This window comes from Perca flavescens, chromosome 10 (genome assembly GCF_004354835.1).
Source record: "Perca flavescens isolate YP-PL-M2 chromosome 10, PFLA_1.0, whole genome shotgun sequence".
NCBI classification, from domain to species: domain Eukaryota; kingdom Metazoa; phylum Chordata; class Actinopteri; order Perciformes; family Percidae; genus Perca; species Perca flavescens.
The window spans coordinates 16447809-16465010 of NC_041340.1; the positions used below are offsets into that span (position 1 = coordinate 16447809).

A 17202-nucleotide genomic window follows, 5' to 3' on the forward strand; every position below is an offset into this window, starting at 1 on the left:
TATATAGAAGAAAGAAAGAAAGAAAGAAAGAAAATACTGAGTTAAATTAACGATTTAGGTGACAGCAACTGTACAAATCTTGAGAAGGATTGGTAGGACAGTTGAAGGGGAATCATTGTAATTATATTGCATTATTAAATATAATTACATTAAATTAGATTTACACTCAATCTGATTGAGATAAATAACTTTCATATACTGTATTATAGTCAATAACTATATTGTAAAAGGTTTTTTGTTTGTTTATCAACAGATATGTTGGTTGTATGGAATTACTGTATTAATTTATGCAATGGAAAATCAGAATACCCAATTGGACTGTATTAATTTATACAGTCGAATTGGGTATTCAACAGTTTTTGCTTTCTGGAATCATTCCTTATGTTCATACTGGGCAATTAGAGATCCCTTATGCGCTTCCAATGTAAATGATGGGTCCTCATTCTGTGCAAAATTCCATTCATAACTTTAGCTGAAGCGAATATCAGATGCGAGCACTATGTTAGTCAAATCAAGTGGTTGGCCAGTAGTTTTTGTACAAAATCGTCTTTTGTTTTATTGTCCCTCCACTGCAGCTAAGCATGGTAATGCTGTCTGAGGAAACAATCTCATCATTACATTAAAAGCATGTTAGGAAGGGAGTTCTTAAACAGGAGGAATGATTATGGAAAGCAAAAACTGTTTTAATGTTGAAATGGGCACATGACTAAAGAAATTTGAACCCATCCTTTAATCCCACGGGCTTGTTTACAGTTTTTTAACTGCTCCATATGCCCACCCTGTAAGGTTGATAGATCCAGTATTTGCTATATGAAAATAACCTAATCATGGTAAGAAAATGTGTGCTTAGTTTTTAAAGAGACGGTCTCTATTTCTTATAATTTCAGCTACTGGAATAGATTTGTACATGTTATTTGTTGGTCCAAGCAGGTCCTTCAGGTTTATTAAATATAATAGTTCACATAGTTCAGAACTGTTACAACACCATTTTTTAGGAAACTTTGGGGCACCAGTTGCTCTTTCAACTGACTTACTTTGCAACTATAAATATAGCTACGTGTGGTTTCATTTAAAACTCTCATATCTGACTTTGCGTTATAAACACTTGATTTTTGGTTACAAAAGTATAAGATAGGTACAGAAGTGCAGTTTATAAATCTTTGCTCAGTTGCCATAAAGAGTGTCTAACTTCATACATTGACATAGACCATAAGTAGGGCTGTGCTCGATTGAAGAAATTCTTAGTTGACTAACACTCATTCAATTGTATCGACTAATCGATTAGTTGATGTAATCAACAGATCTGTAAATCTGAGTTTCTCCGCAGTCATGCAAAAGCACGCTTTAATTCTTGCGTTTACCAGAGATGTGCTCGTACGTTTCTTGGAAATAAGTCATTCAGCATGAGGAGAAAAAAAAGAAAAAGAAGCATAAAACATGACTAATCGACTGAAGAAATCTAAGTTGACTAAGACCAAAACGACAGATTAGTCAACTAATCGACTAAGAGGGAGCAGCCCTAATAAGAAGCGGTTGAAAGTTTGAGAAAAAGCTAGTAATGGATCTTGAGTTAGAATTTCTTTGTGTGAAACCAGCAGGTCAATAAATAACTTCCACACACAACATTTTGTTCTTATTGTGGCTAAAGTGAAATGTATCAGTTGGGTAACAAAATATTTTTTTATTGTTTAACATAATACAACAAATCAACATCAACACAAGTTAAACCACTGACCATATATCTTTATTCCTAACATGTAGTGATTTCTATAGAATGACCAAAAACTAAGGTTACCAAAATGGCATCATAACATCAGTCTTTAGGTCAACAATTGGCTGTTAAAACAAAATAGTCAACTTGATCTACATTATTTTTAATAAAACAAAAAGGCAAAGTGTAACGGATAAAACAAAAGCCATAAATAAAATTACTGCAGATTTTATTTCACAGAAGTATGATTCAACTCTTCACTTATTTTATGAACGCAACGTCAGGGATCTTGCCATCAGTCTGAAAAGAGAAAGAGGGAAAACCATTTCAGGGCCTTTCTATATAAAATAATAATAAATGACCACACCTTTATGGAAATACAGACAGAGGAACTATGAACTGTCATGTTACCTTTAACTGAGTGAAAATTTGTGCCGCTCTGGTAAAATCCCACTCATTGTCCTGCAGACACCTGCAACAGAGATTAAGTGTTCAGATATCTTCAATTAAGGGATTCAATTATGTCATACCACATGCACAAAAACAAGACTTACTTTTGGGACCATTCCAGATTCATGCCAGACTTCTGCGAGAAGGCTGTGAGCATCTCCTGCTGCGGTGCAGTTAGGGTGGGGACGGGGCTGGAAGAGGGAGTTGGGGCGGGGGCAACAAAGGCTCTGCGAATCTCCTCTGTTGTGGCCATCCGGATGAAAAGCTGGTCGTTCACGATGCACACACTGTGGCCCAGAAAGAACACAGACAGAAAATTAGATATCTCATGGTGGTGATGTAACGTGGTAGATGCATGACTTAAGGCAAGGCATGTTTTTGTATAGCACCCTTAAAGCAGAGGCTATTTCAAACTGACAACTTTTATATGAAGTTTGATTTTCAAAATAATTTTGAGATACAGCAAGTACTCACATTAACCCAACCTCAACACTAGATGGCAAAATATATCCTATCCTAAAAAGGATCCAACTTCCCTTTTTTACTGTGAAACTATCTTAATGCAAAAACAAACTCCAGTCTTTGGGTACTGGTAATGAGCTGGGGTTTCTGTTTGTCTCCCTTTACAAAAGAGAGAGAGAGAAAAAAAAAAAAAGAGAAAATAGTACGTTCCATGCTATAGTTTTGCAGGTCATGTAAACACAAGGCTATTATTTTCAACCATCCAGGTTAAAACCCCCCGCAGTTAAAAAACTGTTCCGATAATTAAGAGGTAAATAAAGGGGTTTTATTCCTGCAGGACAGTTTGTCTCTACCTGCCACAACAGAGACAAAGAAATCCGAGGTCTCTTGAGACCTCAGATTTCTTTGTCTCTTTTAAAATTTTATATTATCCTTTTGTTATTTATTTATGTTATACACCTCTTCTATTATTGTTTTTTGTGTTCATTGGTAAATCAATGATTTTTAATTAATGATCAACCACCCAGAAAATGAAATTCTGTAAAGTTTAGTTATTCTTTCTTCAATTTTGTGCTGGGTTCTCCAGTTTCCTCCCACAGTTGCAGGTTATGTCAACTGGACTCTAAATAGTCATTAGGTGTGAGTGTGAATCTGTCACTGTGTCAGCCCTGTGAAATACTTTTCTGGGCTTGATGTGACCTTTTCTTTATTGTGGTTATCAGTGTTCTTTTTTTCAAGACCATACGTGTGATAAGTGTTTTACAGAGCAGATATGTATGCTGTAGCAGACAAAAGAAGGGAATTTAATTTGAACTTCAAGATGCATACCATATATAACGTAATGTCACCGTTCAGTTCGTGGCAGGTTCATTTTCTAGACGATCCACAACTGTTACCGATTTAGTAGTATGACCCCTCCTCAGGGAAAATGTGAAGGAAAACAGGAAGATAATACAAACCCATTGGGAGCTCACTAAACTTACCCAGAATTCCCTGCTGGGACTGTGATGAAAACTCGAGAGAAAGCCATGGTGGACTCTCGAGATTTACCATCAACGGCAACTGAAAAACAAACAAGACACATTAGCAACAAAGACACCACTTCTCTTTGCAGTGGATGAGAACAAAAGAAAATCATGATGACCAAACAACTCACCTTCTTTGAAGACTCCGCTCACTGTGAATGATAATAGTGTGTTCTGTAAATGGAAAACAGTTTTGCAGAATTAATGAAATGATTTACAGTGAAAGTAAAAGGCTAATGACAAGTGCTGGCTTACAGAACAAACATAATCTCACTGTGTAGGTGTTTACGTCGACAGTAAAGGAGGCGATGTCATGCTGAGTTTTGGGCAACTCGTTGAGGAAAGCCACCACGTTCAGTCGTGTGTGCTTCAGAAGTCGAAACCGCATCGCTAAAAAGGCAAGATTCAGAGAGGGTAACATCAGGAGGCATCGCAAATCAAAAAAACTAACAAAAAAAAAAACATTGAGTCTCAACAAGTCAGACACTATGACAGCTTGATAGGAAAACTCACTAGAGTCTTTGATCCTCTTCAGGTTTCGAGTGTCTTTGTGATACTCTCCCAGACTGCTTCTAAAAACAGGAAGACAGGGACAGATGGAATCAATGTGAATACAGCTGAGACTCCGATAAGGAGGTGTGATGATGGGTGGAACAATGCAAAAATCAAACAACTTAGTAAAATTATAACTGTGGAACAACTTTAAATCTCATTTATTCATGTGTTCTTCAGTGTCGTTACATGTATACAGAAGTGTGTGTCTGTGTGTTCTTACCTGGAGGGGTTTTGGGTGGAGTAAGGTGTTGTGAGGGATAACGATGCTCCATCATGGTAAGCATCCAGGAGTGGCTGTCTGTCCCCGGAGTCGTATATACTGTAGTACCTGCAACACATTGTTCCTGTGATTTGAAGTTTATTTAAAAGCAGTACTGGTGAATCAGCCACCAGTTGGGTCACTTTACCAGTGCATTAACCCTGAAAAACAGGCAAGGATCAACTGACCGTTGCAAGAAGATTGTCTACATAAATAAAAAAATAAACTCACTGTTGCAAGAACCGAAGGATAATGACCTTGATTTCATCAGAGCCAAAACAGCTGCCCTGGATTGTCAAATGAAAAAAAACAAAAAACATTAGTCGGGTGCATAAAGAAGACAAATCACATCTTGGAGAGGTTCTACAGAATGTCACCTATTCCAGAAGACATCATCAATTCGTCAGTTTGCAGTATATAAACAATATACAATTAATCACACAAGACAAAACAAGTAACCTTGCAGGGGGGGATAGTGGTGGGCGTTTCCACATCGAATCCAATGGGTGGGGGGAGGTCATGGCCATCCTAAAACAAACACATGAAGATACATGAGAAATTAGCACTGACAGACCTTTCTGCCACTTTGTATTAATTTCTTTAGCAATATGACTGCATCCAGATACAGCAAATTTATTTGATAAAATCTGTTTACTTTTCCCAATTTGTAGAAACTCTGAAGGTTGTCTTAATCGCAACATTGCAATGTGCTGCTCTGATTAATCACTGCAAAGCCCACGTACTACGTGATCGATATCTCAATCATCTGCTGAGCTGAATCAGACAGATCCTGACACGTCTAATCAAGTTATGAATGTAATTGCTGGATGATGATTTAAACAATATTCACAAAAGCATTTAATACGGGGACTCCGGAAGATGATTGCAAAGGGATGAAGTGATGAGATAAATGCGTCGACTTACCAGTTTGAGAAGCCGGGGAAACCTCTGCCGCACAGCACTAGTACGGAACAAAAATCAAGAGCAGGAAAGTTATCATCACAAACTACACCACACACAAATAAATCATGCTCACTACTGTAGAAGGCACGGTCAGTCACACCTGCTGACCCATTTAATGTCATTTTGTGCCTTTTTAATTTAAGTAATTTTAAAATGATACACTGCCAAAAACATTTGGGAGAATACAGTCATTTATAAATACATAGAAATTGAGTGTTAACTACAACCAGTGCCACAAAGGATTTAATCTTTTTAATACAATAAAATCCACAAATGGATTATTGTTCAAGCCCTCATCCTTCCTTCAGTTTAATGCTGTGCCCTTCGACAATTCTCCCATCCCAAAGTGTACTTACCAGCAGGCATACTCACCCTCTCCCTCAATATGGAGATATACACAGATCTGACACGGGGAAGCAATACAAGCACACTTTTCTAGGAGCACACACACATATAAACATGCAGAGTCCCACGATCTACCAGACTGCGCTGAAACCAGCAAACATCCATTTTGAATTAGGGAAATAAAGATTTTATGCACTGCTGGGAGAGAGCGGTGGTTACCGCTGGTCTCATGCCCCACCCCTAAACTCTGGCCAAGATGCTGAGAAGCCGATGAGTCTACGTCACCAAAAAAAAAAAAATAAATAAAGAAAGACAACCTGAGAACAGAGCTGAACAAAAAGGAAAGCTGGACTCAGAGTTAGCTGGACGCAGCAGTCCCACCACTCATCCTATTGCCTTCCCCTGCTGCACACACACAAAGCAGTTATCAGTTAAGTATCTCATAGCCACCATCAATTCCGAAGAGATGGGTCTTCATTCACTAGCGAAGACTAGACTTCATGCGGTAAGCTTTAAATTTTCAAGCTTAATTTGGCCCCACGCCTCTGGTTACAGAGGGACTGGGAGATCATCAAGCATCGGACTAGAGTGATAATTCTCTACTCTCTCTGCTTTATAGGTGAGCTTTTATGTACTGGTTACAGCAATCAGAAACTGGTCACAGCCATCAGAAATTGGAAGAGGAAGAGTTTTCACATTTTTTCGTTTGACTTATCTCAGGCAAAACTGGACTTCAATTTCCAGTTCAGAACACATTTCCCTCAGAAGTTAGTTGAGGGCATTTGCCAAACTCTGCACTTCATTCACTGAACAGCAGAGGCCTGTTTTAGGCCAAGAGAACCAACTTAGTGAAAGAGACGGGCTGCTTTCTCTCTGTGGCCCATCACTGGTCATTAATAAATGACACATATCATCCTCCTCCTCCTCCTCAGCCCAACAGCTCTTTCTACCGAGCCCCATCATCTCAATTTCTTCTTGTCGCGTTCTCAGTGAGTCAGAGCTCACAGGGACTGAGGCCGAGTAATCGTGACTGTGCCTGCCTTAGGTTGTCCCGGGGTTTCAAGGTGGGATCTTACCCGTCATGGGCTATCCAGCCTTCCATACTCGCCTTATACAGGGGCCGAGTGGGCAAGGATGCTACAAGGGGAGGGGAAATCATTGGCTGTGGATTTTCTTTGGTTTCATCCAAACAGTTGTCGAGACAACTGTGGATTGCCCTCTCTCCAATAAACAACCTACAACGTTTTACAGTACTGCTCAAGAGATTGTTGTGGATTCATATTTTTTTGAAAGCAGTTCACAGTAAATTATGTTCAAAGGGTTGTCAAGCTGAACGTCCTTTTTTTAGTGCTTCTTCTCAGAGGTATACATCACAGCAGTTCAATGGTGTTTTACAGCAGGGATAACTAACAAGGATGTTAGCAGGGGAGTGCTGGGTACAGCATCACTGAGAACCATAAAATAGACCAAAGATTGAAAGCATGTCCCACAGAGAAGCTGAATAACTGGCAGAGAGAAGATGGCTGTTCAAACTGTGAGGACTTGAAGCAAGCTGAAAGGAAAACCATGTGGAAGTGCATCATGGTTAGATGTCCTCTCAGCAACTTTTTGAAGTAAGAGATTTTTAGTTTAGTTTGCAGTGTGAAGGAAGAAAGGTTAATCAAGTGGGAAGAAATGTGTAGAACAACCAAAAAGAAGAAACGTTTGAACGGATTACAAATTCATTTGTGTGTTTCTTTTGACCATTTCTTTCTCCAAAACACACATACAAGGAGTTAATAAATTAATGTCAGCTGGCTCTGCTTGGTGTAAAAGTTCATTCTTGACTGTCGGAAAAAAAAAGATTTCAATTATTATACAGGCAACTAACACACATACAAATGCTTGCTTGATCTTCTTTTGTGGCACGCTGCTGCATACTCTTGTCATACAGGAAAGACTTCTGGACACATCTACACGCTGACGAACAGTCACACCACTGTGTCCCTTCCATAAAATCTTCTCCCCTCACCCCCAAAATCGTTAACTGACCTGATGTATGAGGCCTGATCCTTGAAGAGGTCACACAGAGGGTTCCTGTTCAGCCACAGCTCCACCAGCTTCAGGCCTTTCACCTTGTCCAGCTCCCGGTCAGACTTAAGCTGGACGAGCACACAGACACAGAACAAGTTGGTGTGAGAAGGATTCAAAACGACATAACGTTAAGGGCCCAATTAAAATCACGGGTCTGGTTATTATTCGCTTGATCAACTGAGTAGCCAGTTTCACCTCATTGTGAGAGAGGTTGATGGTCTTCAGATTAGGCGCCTTGGTAACCAAATCAGCAAGTTCATCCAGTTTGTGAATACGGTTGTTACTCAGGTTCAAACTAGTCAGCTGGCAAGAGACAGAGACACAGACATACGAGTGTAAGCACATTCAGTTTGACCCATCACTTAATTAGAAAGCAGCTATGATGTGTACCATCTTAATGACAACAGCAAATAGTTATTTTCCGCTGTATTCATTTTACCTCTGGAATGTTTTCTTCAATGATCTTGATTACAGCTTCCATGTTCGTCTTCCTATTTAAGATGACTTCAATGTTCTGGGACACCAGATCTGTCACATAAAATAAAATTAGCAATCAAAATACTAAAATATTCTGAAATTATTTTCAGTGATGGTAAGGTAATAAAAGAATGTCATCGCCAGATTGTCTGTATCATTTATTGCATCCTCAATGCAAAACAACATTGTTGTGACAATTTTTTTTTTCCAATGGTTTAGCAGTAATGTCTGAACAGCAACAACCATTAACCAATAACTAGTCTAGAATGGATTTTCAGCCTCTAGTTGAATCAGTGTTCAATATCATCATGTCATCATGTGTGTGAGAGGGATGAGAGAAAGTATAATTACCTGGGTCTGTTCGGATGTTGTTCAAGTCGAGTGCTTGCTGGGAGCCATCAAAACGTTTTGCCATGCATTGCTGTGAAAGATAAATGGCAGCCAACGTGAGAACAGCAAAAATGTGTCAAAATGAATAGAATCTTAGAATTTATTTTGATTGGTTAGAGGGCGGAAGGAAAAGGGAATCAACTTCAAAAAAACATGAATGGGAATTGTGTCTTACATGAATTCCTAAAACACCCAAAAGTCTGTTGCTTAGAAAATGTAGCACTTCAACTGTCTCCATCATTCAGGCCAAACTACTTAATTTAAAAAGACATCTAGACTGCAAAAAACTGCAAATTTTTCTTAATATTAATCTACTTTTTAGTTCATGTATTTTGATCCATATTCCACATTAGAGATTAAATTAAGTTTGAACCATGGAATTCTAAAAATGTCATTGTCTCAGCCCCATTCAGACCCTTCAGATTGTTTATTACTTCATCTAGCTCACCTTCAGGTGCTCCAAGTGTTCAGGCTTTAGGTCAGAGAGGAGGAAGGATGGTGGCGCGCTGGGGTTGATGTGCACTTCCACCTTGAAGAAACAAACAGCACGTGACATGAGGGAGATGTTAAATAAATAGAGGTGTGTGATTTATGGTTATTCATTATTTAAAGGTCATGGTTGCAAAACTATTGGTTGAGAATGTTGTGACACCGTGTCAAAGTAGATAGAATAGGAACGTAATGACAGTGTAGGGGTGTTAGCATGATCTGACGATACATATAAGAAAACTTAAGAATAGCGGACTTAAAAGACTTTCTGCAGCAATAAGAATGAGATTTCCATTATGAACCAAACATACCTTATAACCATCTGTGTCTGTAATCTTGTGAGAACATTTGTGCAAAGCATTGGCAGCAGAGGAATCATCCACATAGAAATGGACCCGGTTATGGTCAACATGGTACTGGACAGACAGGGTGAGAAAGAGACAATTAAACTTCATTGATACAAAGACTGTATCCACAAACACAGTTTCCTTTAAATCTTTAGCTTTGAAATGTGTCGAAATGGGGACTGGTAATATACTTTTTATCAGCAGGCAAGGATCAAATAAATAAAAAAGGAAGCACAAATAACTATCACCGTTTTGGAATTCAAAGCACATGTATGCATAAAAAAACAAAAAATAAATAAATAAAAAGGCACAGGGTCCAATCCAATTGCATTAACTTTAGAAATACACAAAAGCTTTATTATTAATATTTAAATTAGTAATCATAAGACTGCGCTAAACCTCACCTGTACAGGTGTGTAGGGAACCGAACAGATGTTCTGAAGAGCTGTCAATAACCATTTCTTGTCATATTTTTTTCCATGTGGTATCTGTCAAACAGAAAAGGGAACCATGATCTCCTTTAACAGATTACGAGGTAGCAGTGTAGATGTCCTGTGTTATACTGCATACCAACTATTATAATACGCACCGTTACTTTGTACCAGCCTGACCGGCTTTTCCCTCCTCCATTGCCTCCCCCTCGGTCTCCTCCTCTAAAGCCGCCTCCTCCTCCTCTGCCACCTACTCCCCCTTTGCCTTGTCGTCTGTCTCTGTCAAAGCGCCCATCTCCTCCTTTCCGAAAAGGTCTTCCATATGGGTTGCTAAAGAAGACAAAACAAGGCCATATATTGAAACATTCTTGTTTAACAACAGATCTGTTGGTTTTGTTCCTACTGTGTACACTGTACACAGTAGGAACAAAACCAACAGATCTGTTTACATTGAATGTTTCTCACCTACTGTATCCTTAAGGCTAAACACATTTTTAGTCCACGTCCTACCTCGTAAAACATCAAATCAAAGCAGTCTTTTATCCTTATCTTTCATGACCGTTTTACTGCCTTTCATGGTGCATTTATGCATTTTATGCTGTTACTGCCTCTGAAATCGGTAATCAGCAATAGGCAGGGATCCCTAACAAGTTTAACAGTATTTAAACGCATGTGTGGCATACAAGTCCCTAGTAAGTTTTAATAAAATAACACTGAGATAACAGTGATTCCATAGGTAAAGTTGCTGAACTGAGCTCAATTTACTTTTACTTTTGTTTTTCCAGAGGTACTTTTTGCAGGTTGATGGCTTACAGAGGATTTCATACTCTGAAAGCAGCCTGGCGCCAACTAAAAGTGAAAATGGGCAGACTTGTTGTACTTTCTCTTCCTGCCACCGACTATAGCATAGCTTACTCCAAGCCACATGAAATAATTTATGTCTTGCGGGCTGTGTGTCACTCACCATGTGTAAAAAGCATACCGTTTGATGTTTTCATTTTAACCTTATTATTCTTGAAAGTTTCTTTTGGTTAATACTCTCAACACAATTATCCAAGCCCACTTTATAAAGCAAGGTGCTCGTTTTGGAGCTTATCAATAAGCCCTGTGTTTCCTCTGTTGATTTGACCGTGGCGGCCCCCCACGGTATCAGAAATAGGGCTGCATTGTTAGAGTGCATGTCAGAGAATGTTTGTATTTTAGGTGCATTATTTACATGCTGAAGTAGTTACACTGCATTAAGATAATGTAATTAATAGTGGGTTTATTGTTATTTGCTACAGAATGCTTAGCCTATATGTCAAGATCAAAGTTGGCCATATAGTAACTCAAAAAATACAGTTCAATGAACTGAAAATATGCCTCATTGTGTGTGTGAATAAATATATTTGTTTGTGTTGCAGCAAAGTGTCAGTTATGTTTCAAAAAAATCTGATGACAATGTTAAACAATGTCTCGGTCAGTCAGCCATACTTACAATCTGTGCTGGGAGCTGTTGTCTTGAGAGCTGTCACTCATAGTCACATCTGCATCAGTATCATCAAGCCTAGACCGTGGCCCAGGACCAAAGCCTCCAGAGTGGCTTCCCCGTTGGCGGTCTCTGCGGGACCGGTCATATGACCGACCCTTGTGTGAGCCTCTGCCTTTACGGTTGCGAAACTGTGGTGCGGTTCTATCATCATGTTCTGAGAAATTGTTCAGAAGTTAGTCAGTATTAACTTCAATATCACACCACAAACATACACAATCAAAGAAAAAACGTTAAGTCCGATCAAAATATACATTTATTAAAACAAAACCTACAAATTACTACCGACTAAATAATCTTGCCTTGCCGACCTCTGTATTAACTGTATTCAATGTATTGTGTTTTAAGACTAACCCATTCTCTGGTATTGTAATAATGATAAAATAGTTATAATTAACTCTGCAATTTTTTTTTTTTTTTTTTTTTTAACTTATTTGTATATAATTATTTTACTGTATGTAAAGTAACGTAAGTAGATCTCCAGGGGGCCCAAGATATAATTTTACCTCCAATGACCATGCAACCAGTGCTCCTGACCTCTCTCCTCACCATAAAGTCCCCTCGGTCTGAAGAAAAATGGTACAAGTAGCACAAAAATGTAAGGTTAATGCTGAAGTAAACAGGGTGTCTTACCGTTGTAGTAATGACCGCCGTCCGCCATATTCCTGGAATAGTGTTAGATAAAACACACACAGCCCTGGGTGAAAAACAATATTGGTAGGGCTTCGTTTATCTCTTTCACGAAACACAAATGCTAGACTGTGAAAGAAGTTCCAACATCCCAAATCGTTCAGAGGCAACAAAGCCGACCACGACGTGATCGAACAGATTGCTCTTTAACTAGCTAGCTAGCTGGTGGCTAGGTTAGCTTATCCAGCGCGTTGACGCCAGGCTGACGAGAAGACTACGGAAATGCAACTTATTACACCGTTTCTCTTCCGGGTCGAGACATTGGCGCGGGGAATTGAAACAAAAAACGTTTGAATCCGTGGTCGCATGTTGCTAACGTTGGCCGCTGCTGTTCACTTACTAGGCAGATCAGAGACGGTTTAGGATCTTTGACGAGGTCTGCTATAGCTAACGTTGCATCGTATGTTTATGATGGGAGCGATCGTCGACCGCCACCATTACAATAATCATTTATTGGGTGCCCCGATGGCTCAGTTGGTGGAGCGGGCGCCCATATGTGGAGGTTTACTCCTCGACGCAGCGGGCCCGGGTTCGACTCAGACCTGCGGCCCTTTGCTGCATGTCATTCCCCCTCTCTCTCCCCTTTCGTGTCTTCTGCTCTCCTGTCAAAATGGGTGCTGAAAATGCCCAAAAAATAAATCTTTTTTAATAACAATCATTTATCGCAACCGATTTGTTTTGTTACAAAATGTCAGACATGTATGGTACAGGAATTAAAATGTGGCTTTACATAGCGAAATACCGTATTTTGTATAGCTAGCTAGATAGCAAATGTAGCCTAAGCGGCTTTAAGCTTAAATACTTAAATGGTTGAGTTGCAAAGTTATAACTTTCACCCCCGTACAGTTGTCATGAAGAGTTAAGTTAGCTAGCGTTATAGAGACCAGAACCGTTTTCTGTACCAGACTGTAACATGTTAATTTCTGCTGTGAAAATAGCAGCACAAAAGTCTGTCTTTTTCTATGGGTCTTTATGGTCAGAACGGTTCTCCACCCCAAGCTGGCCGCGGCAGAGATGCATTTCATAAACCGGTATCTAGCTAGCCAAGTTAAATATCTAGCTATGGATATCGGTGGTTAGCTATATCATATTGTGTATTCTAGCTAGCTAGCTACCTTATCCTACCTGGAAGTTTTTGGTACCATCGAGGCATAATGAGTGGCTGTCTGAGTACTTGTCGATATTAAATACATTAATTATACTTAAGTGGTACATTAAAGGCCGTCAGGTTGTAGCTATATTTCTACAGGGACAAAGGCGAAAGACGAGCAGCTGTCTTTAAAGTTAGCCCCATGGTTAGCCCAGGGTTTGTCCGTTGGTAGTTATGGTAACGTTACTAAAGTGCAAATGTAGAAACAAGTTGACTGGATAAGGATGCCCCTTTTGAGTAATCTGCTGTTTTGTGTTGCCAACTGTTATACTGATGTTGGTAATCCTCCCATTACTGATTGCTGACTGAGAATGCCACAGGCTTCAGTAGTGTCCTTGAGTCGAGTTTTATCTACAACAGTACACACATTCTCATTTATCGGACAAATTGCAAGAAAAAAATATATATATAAAAAAGGGGGAATATCGTCTGCCACTTAGTGATGCAGCATGCACAATTGCTGCAAGGTGCAGCCAAAGCCGGTCTACTATTATTAGAAATTCTTTGGTGCATCTGAGCTAACCTGACGTGCCAGATGCGATTCTCGGGATATCTCGCGAGGATCCATCTGCCGTGCAAAGTAAGGTGTAGCACCACCTCCGTGGTGATGAAGCTAATTAAGCCTTCTTTCTCTATATATATATATTTTAACATTTAAACTGTGTTATCCCCATCAGACTTATTTCCCTCGGTATAGATTTTACTACACACAACTACTCGACTTAACCCCTAGGAAAACATGTCCGAACTGAGGCCAATTTATACGGCTAAACTTGGATGAACCAAACTTACCGTCATTAAACACACGTGTCACCACAGCTAGGTTGGGGTAGCTTCTCTGAGACCAACTCACACGATCCATCAAGGGAAACTCTTCAATGTCAACCTTTAGGAAAACTGTCAAAATTGATACTTTATCGTTAATAAAAAAAAGCGTTCAAAAGAAAAGTTCCACATGATCGGTATCTGTGCGCAATCTGCATAAACTTTTTTTACAACTTCACCCCAGTCAGTTGAGCAGCTAACATTAGCTAGTTGTTAGCGTTAGCATGGCATCCCGTTGGACATAATGCTGCACTCACAGACACGATTCAATAATTATCGATCAGTTTATTTTACCGTTGTGATATTTCCCGTGCTGATAATGGAAACTCTCCCTGCTGTCTGCAGTCCCTGCAGGGGTCCGTCAGACTGTCCCGCTCACTTTTCTCCAGCACGACGAACAACAACATGGGGCCCCCTGGTGGACAGTTTTCAACCTCAGTGGCGGTTTTTGGCACGGGCGAACCGGGCAGCCGCCCGGGGCGGCATTTTTTCATGTCACATGGGGGGCAGCACGAGAACTTAAAATAATGATAAAAAAAAAAAAAAATATATATATATATATCATCTGCGCCGCGAAGCGTAGGCTATTTCTGTTTTCTATAATTTCACTGTGTGGGGAATTGGCAGATCAGCGCCCCCAGCAGCAGCAGGCGCCCTGCTTGCTGAGAGAGGTCAACACCCCCCACTTTCACAATGAAATGGACTAGTCCGTAACAGTGCGCCGCGGTGCGAAAGATAAACACACGGTGACAGGAGAAATGGGAAGTAGGCTACACAGAGATGGAGCAAGACGAGTCTAAACCTTTCTTTTATGTCACTGGTCTAAACGCCAAAATGAAACAAAGTTACCCAAGCGGCTCAAATAAAAGAAAAAAGCGAAAAGTTAAAAAGTACTGTTTTCGGCAGTAGCAGGACCTCCATCAGCTCCCGTGGCCGATGATAGTGGTGCTGGTGTCGGCTACAGTGACATGCCACATCCGGCCCGCCAAAGCTTTTAGTCTGGCCCGCAGAATAATCATGAATTCACGAAATGTAAAGAGGAAAAAATGCGTTCTGTTATTTATCATTTCAAGCATTTAGAGCAAAAACCCAGCCCTCTGTATTTACATCTCTATTCACATGCCGGGATTCTCTACAGCGATGCCAAGCTCCACACACACAGCTGAGCCGAGATGTGTGTGCGTTAAAACACACACACAGCATGAGCCGAGATATGTGTGCGTTAAAACACACACACACAGCTGAGCCGAGATGTGTGTGCGTTAAAACACTACACACACAGCTGAGCCGGGATGTGTGTGCGTTGAAACACGCAGCACCTGACTGGGAACGATACAGAGAGGATTAGGCTAACAACGGCCGCTGGGGCAGATGAACTCACGCTCTTTTCTGAAATTAGGCTACAATTTAAACCTTTGTGAGTAAAAAGTCAATACTTATCAATGCACTCACCTGGGTATATATGTAGAAAGCGATATTTCAATCTGCTCTGTCTGCTCAGTCCACTCTTGTCCATCGCGCTGTTTTACACAAACACAGCTCTATTCTGCAAATAGCGAATTTTTAATAATTATGATGGTTGTATTATTTTGCATCTTTCATTGTAACTGAGGCATACATGACGAGTGCACAGCCTGCTTATCAGTCATTCATCATTAAAGCTGGGCTTTTGGCTTTTCCACGTCTACTTTTCGCTTCAGCCTCTTTGACAGTGACATGTTTACCTGACAACAGCCGTTTCTTTCTGCATGTATTTTCCACCAATCAGGATGCTGCATACTACAATAATGTTTCCATAATCACAGACTTTAACCATCACTCCTCAGTGAACTGCCTCCTAGTCTGAGATAATTTTCTAGTTAAAGAGCCAGTTATCATTATGGAGTTTCCATGTTTTTTAGGAGTTTGCTTACACTAATACATGTAAAAAAATAAATATATATAGCATTAATTCAGTAAGAAAGTGAAAAAAAATAGGCGCATTAGGTATACATTCATTTTATTTCAAAGTCCGGCCCCCAGAGTGTCTGCTTAGAAAAATTCTGGCCCTTGAAAAAATGCAGTTGATGACCCCTGCTTTAGGAGGAGAGGGACAGAGATGAGGGAGTGAAGCTACAACCTGCGGTAAGCACAACTCCCCTTAAAACACTTTGGCCCTTGATAAAACTGAGTGGTGGACAAACTGTTGATGATATACTACAACAATAAAAGAGTGAGAATGCTTTACTGTATGATTGCATTAGTAGCCTATATAAACGTTGCACATCATGCAAACTTTCTTAACGAGAATTGATGCTTTTCTATCTGCATTGACAGACAAAAACTCATGATAGACCTCTTCAAATTATAGCATAGGATCTCTTGAAATGATATATATATATATATATATATATATATATATATATTGTTTTATGATTTATTAGGAGTATACAGTTTTAGTGTATTAATAAATGGCACTTTGTTCAAGTATTTAATATGTCAACTCTCACTGATTCTTGCTTACTCATTACATGGCGTTAGTAGTTTTAGGAGTAGGAGTTGGTATACATATTCAGGGGAGCGCAAGGATGGGTACAGCTTTATCAATACTAGTTAAACAGTTGTACAGTTTTATTCCCAACGTGTATATATTTTAAATTATTTGTTCTTATATTCTATCCTATTATTATTTCATGTATATTCTATCCTATTATTTCATTTATATTCTGTGTGTGCTGTGTGTCTGATATTGTGCTGCTGCAACACTGGTATTTCCCATTTTTTTCCCGGAGGGGGTCTTGCCCGGGGCGTCATTCAATGTAGAACCGCCCCTGTTCAACCTAGTGGACCTGACTGCATGATTCAGAATCACGTAACGTTATTACGGAATATGGTAAAATATACAGTTGCCAGTTTATTAAGTCAACATAATTAAAACAAAAGCCATGAAATAAACCAGATCTCGATTATAATGTTTTGTTTAATGTTTTAGAGAGCTGTTGAATCAACCTTATGGTCTTTTGTAGTTTGTGGTGCTGCTGAATTGTGCTACC

At 39.6% G+C, this 17202-nt stretch overlaps 1 protein-coding gene across 6 annotated transcripts; it reads right to left on the reverse strand.

Moving 5' to 3' along the window:
- Positions 1-1661: 1661 nt before the first annotated feature.
- On the reverse strand, positions 1662-14642 carry nxf1a (nuclear RNA export factor 1a). Of its 6 annotated transcripts, XM_028589098.1 has the most exons (23): positions 14465-14642; positions 14138-14242; positions 12012-12071; positions 11455-11662; positions 10136-10307; positions 9951-10034; positions 9511-9615; positions 9159-9239; positions 8672-8741; positions 8283-8371; positions 8039-8146; positions 7802-7911; positions 5387-5423; positions 4922-4990; positions 4694-4749; positions 4424-4531; positions 4162-4220; positions 3923-4038; positions 3780-3822; positions 3607-3685; positions 2266-2448; positions 2123-2183; positions 1662-2011 (listed from the first exon to the last, which is right to left on the reverse strand). In XM_028589098.1, exons 2-23 carry the CDS (start codon positions 14205-14207, stop codon positions 1973-1975), a joined length of 2007 nt encoding a protein of 668 aa, XP_028444899.1. In that variant the 5' UTR covers positions 14208-14242; positions 14465-14642; the 3' UTR covers positions 1662-1972. The 6 variants fall into 6 exon arrangements, with proteins under 6 accessions (XP_028444899.1, XP_028444903.1, XP_028444905.1 ...); XM_028589102.1 differs by lacking the exons at positions 12012-12071; positions 14465-14642 and adding an exon at positions 12139-12202 and having other exon boundaries at positions 14138-14224; XM_028589104.1 differs by lacking the exons at positions 12012-12071; positions 14465-14642 and adding an exon at positions 12139-12170 and having other exon boundaries at positions 14138-14214.
- Positions 14643-17202: the final 2560 nt, after the last annotated feature.

What these genes read in the sequence shown, in the direction of transcription:
- nxf1a (XM_028589098.1), bottom strand. Translation starts at nt 14,207, where the DNA reads ATGGATCGTGTGAGTTGGTCTCAGAGAAGCTACCCCAACCTAGCTGTG. An exon ending in CCACTATCCCCCCCTGCAAG is followed by an intron (nt 4,750 to 4,921) that starts GTTACTTGTTTT and finishes TTGACAATCCAG; the next exon opens with GGCAGCTGTTTTGGCTCTGA. An exon ending in AAATTTTCACTCAGTTAAAG is followed by an intron (nt 2,012 to 2,122) that starts GTAACATGACAG and finishes TTCTCTTTTCAG; the next exon opens with ACTGATGGCAAGATCCCTGA.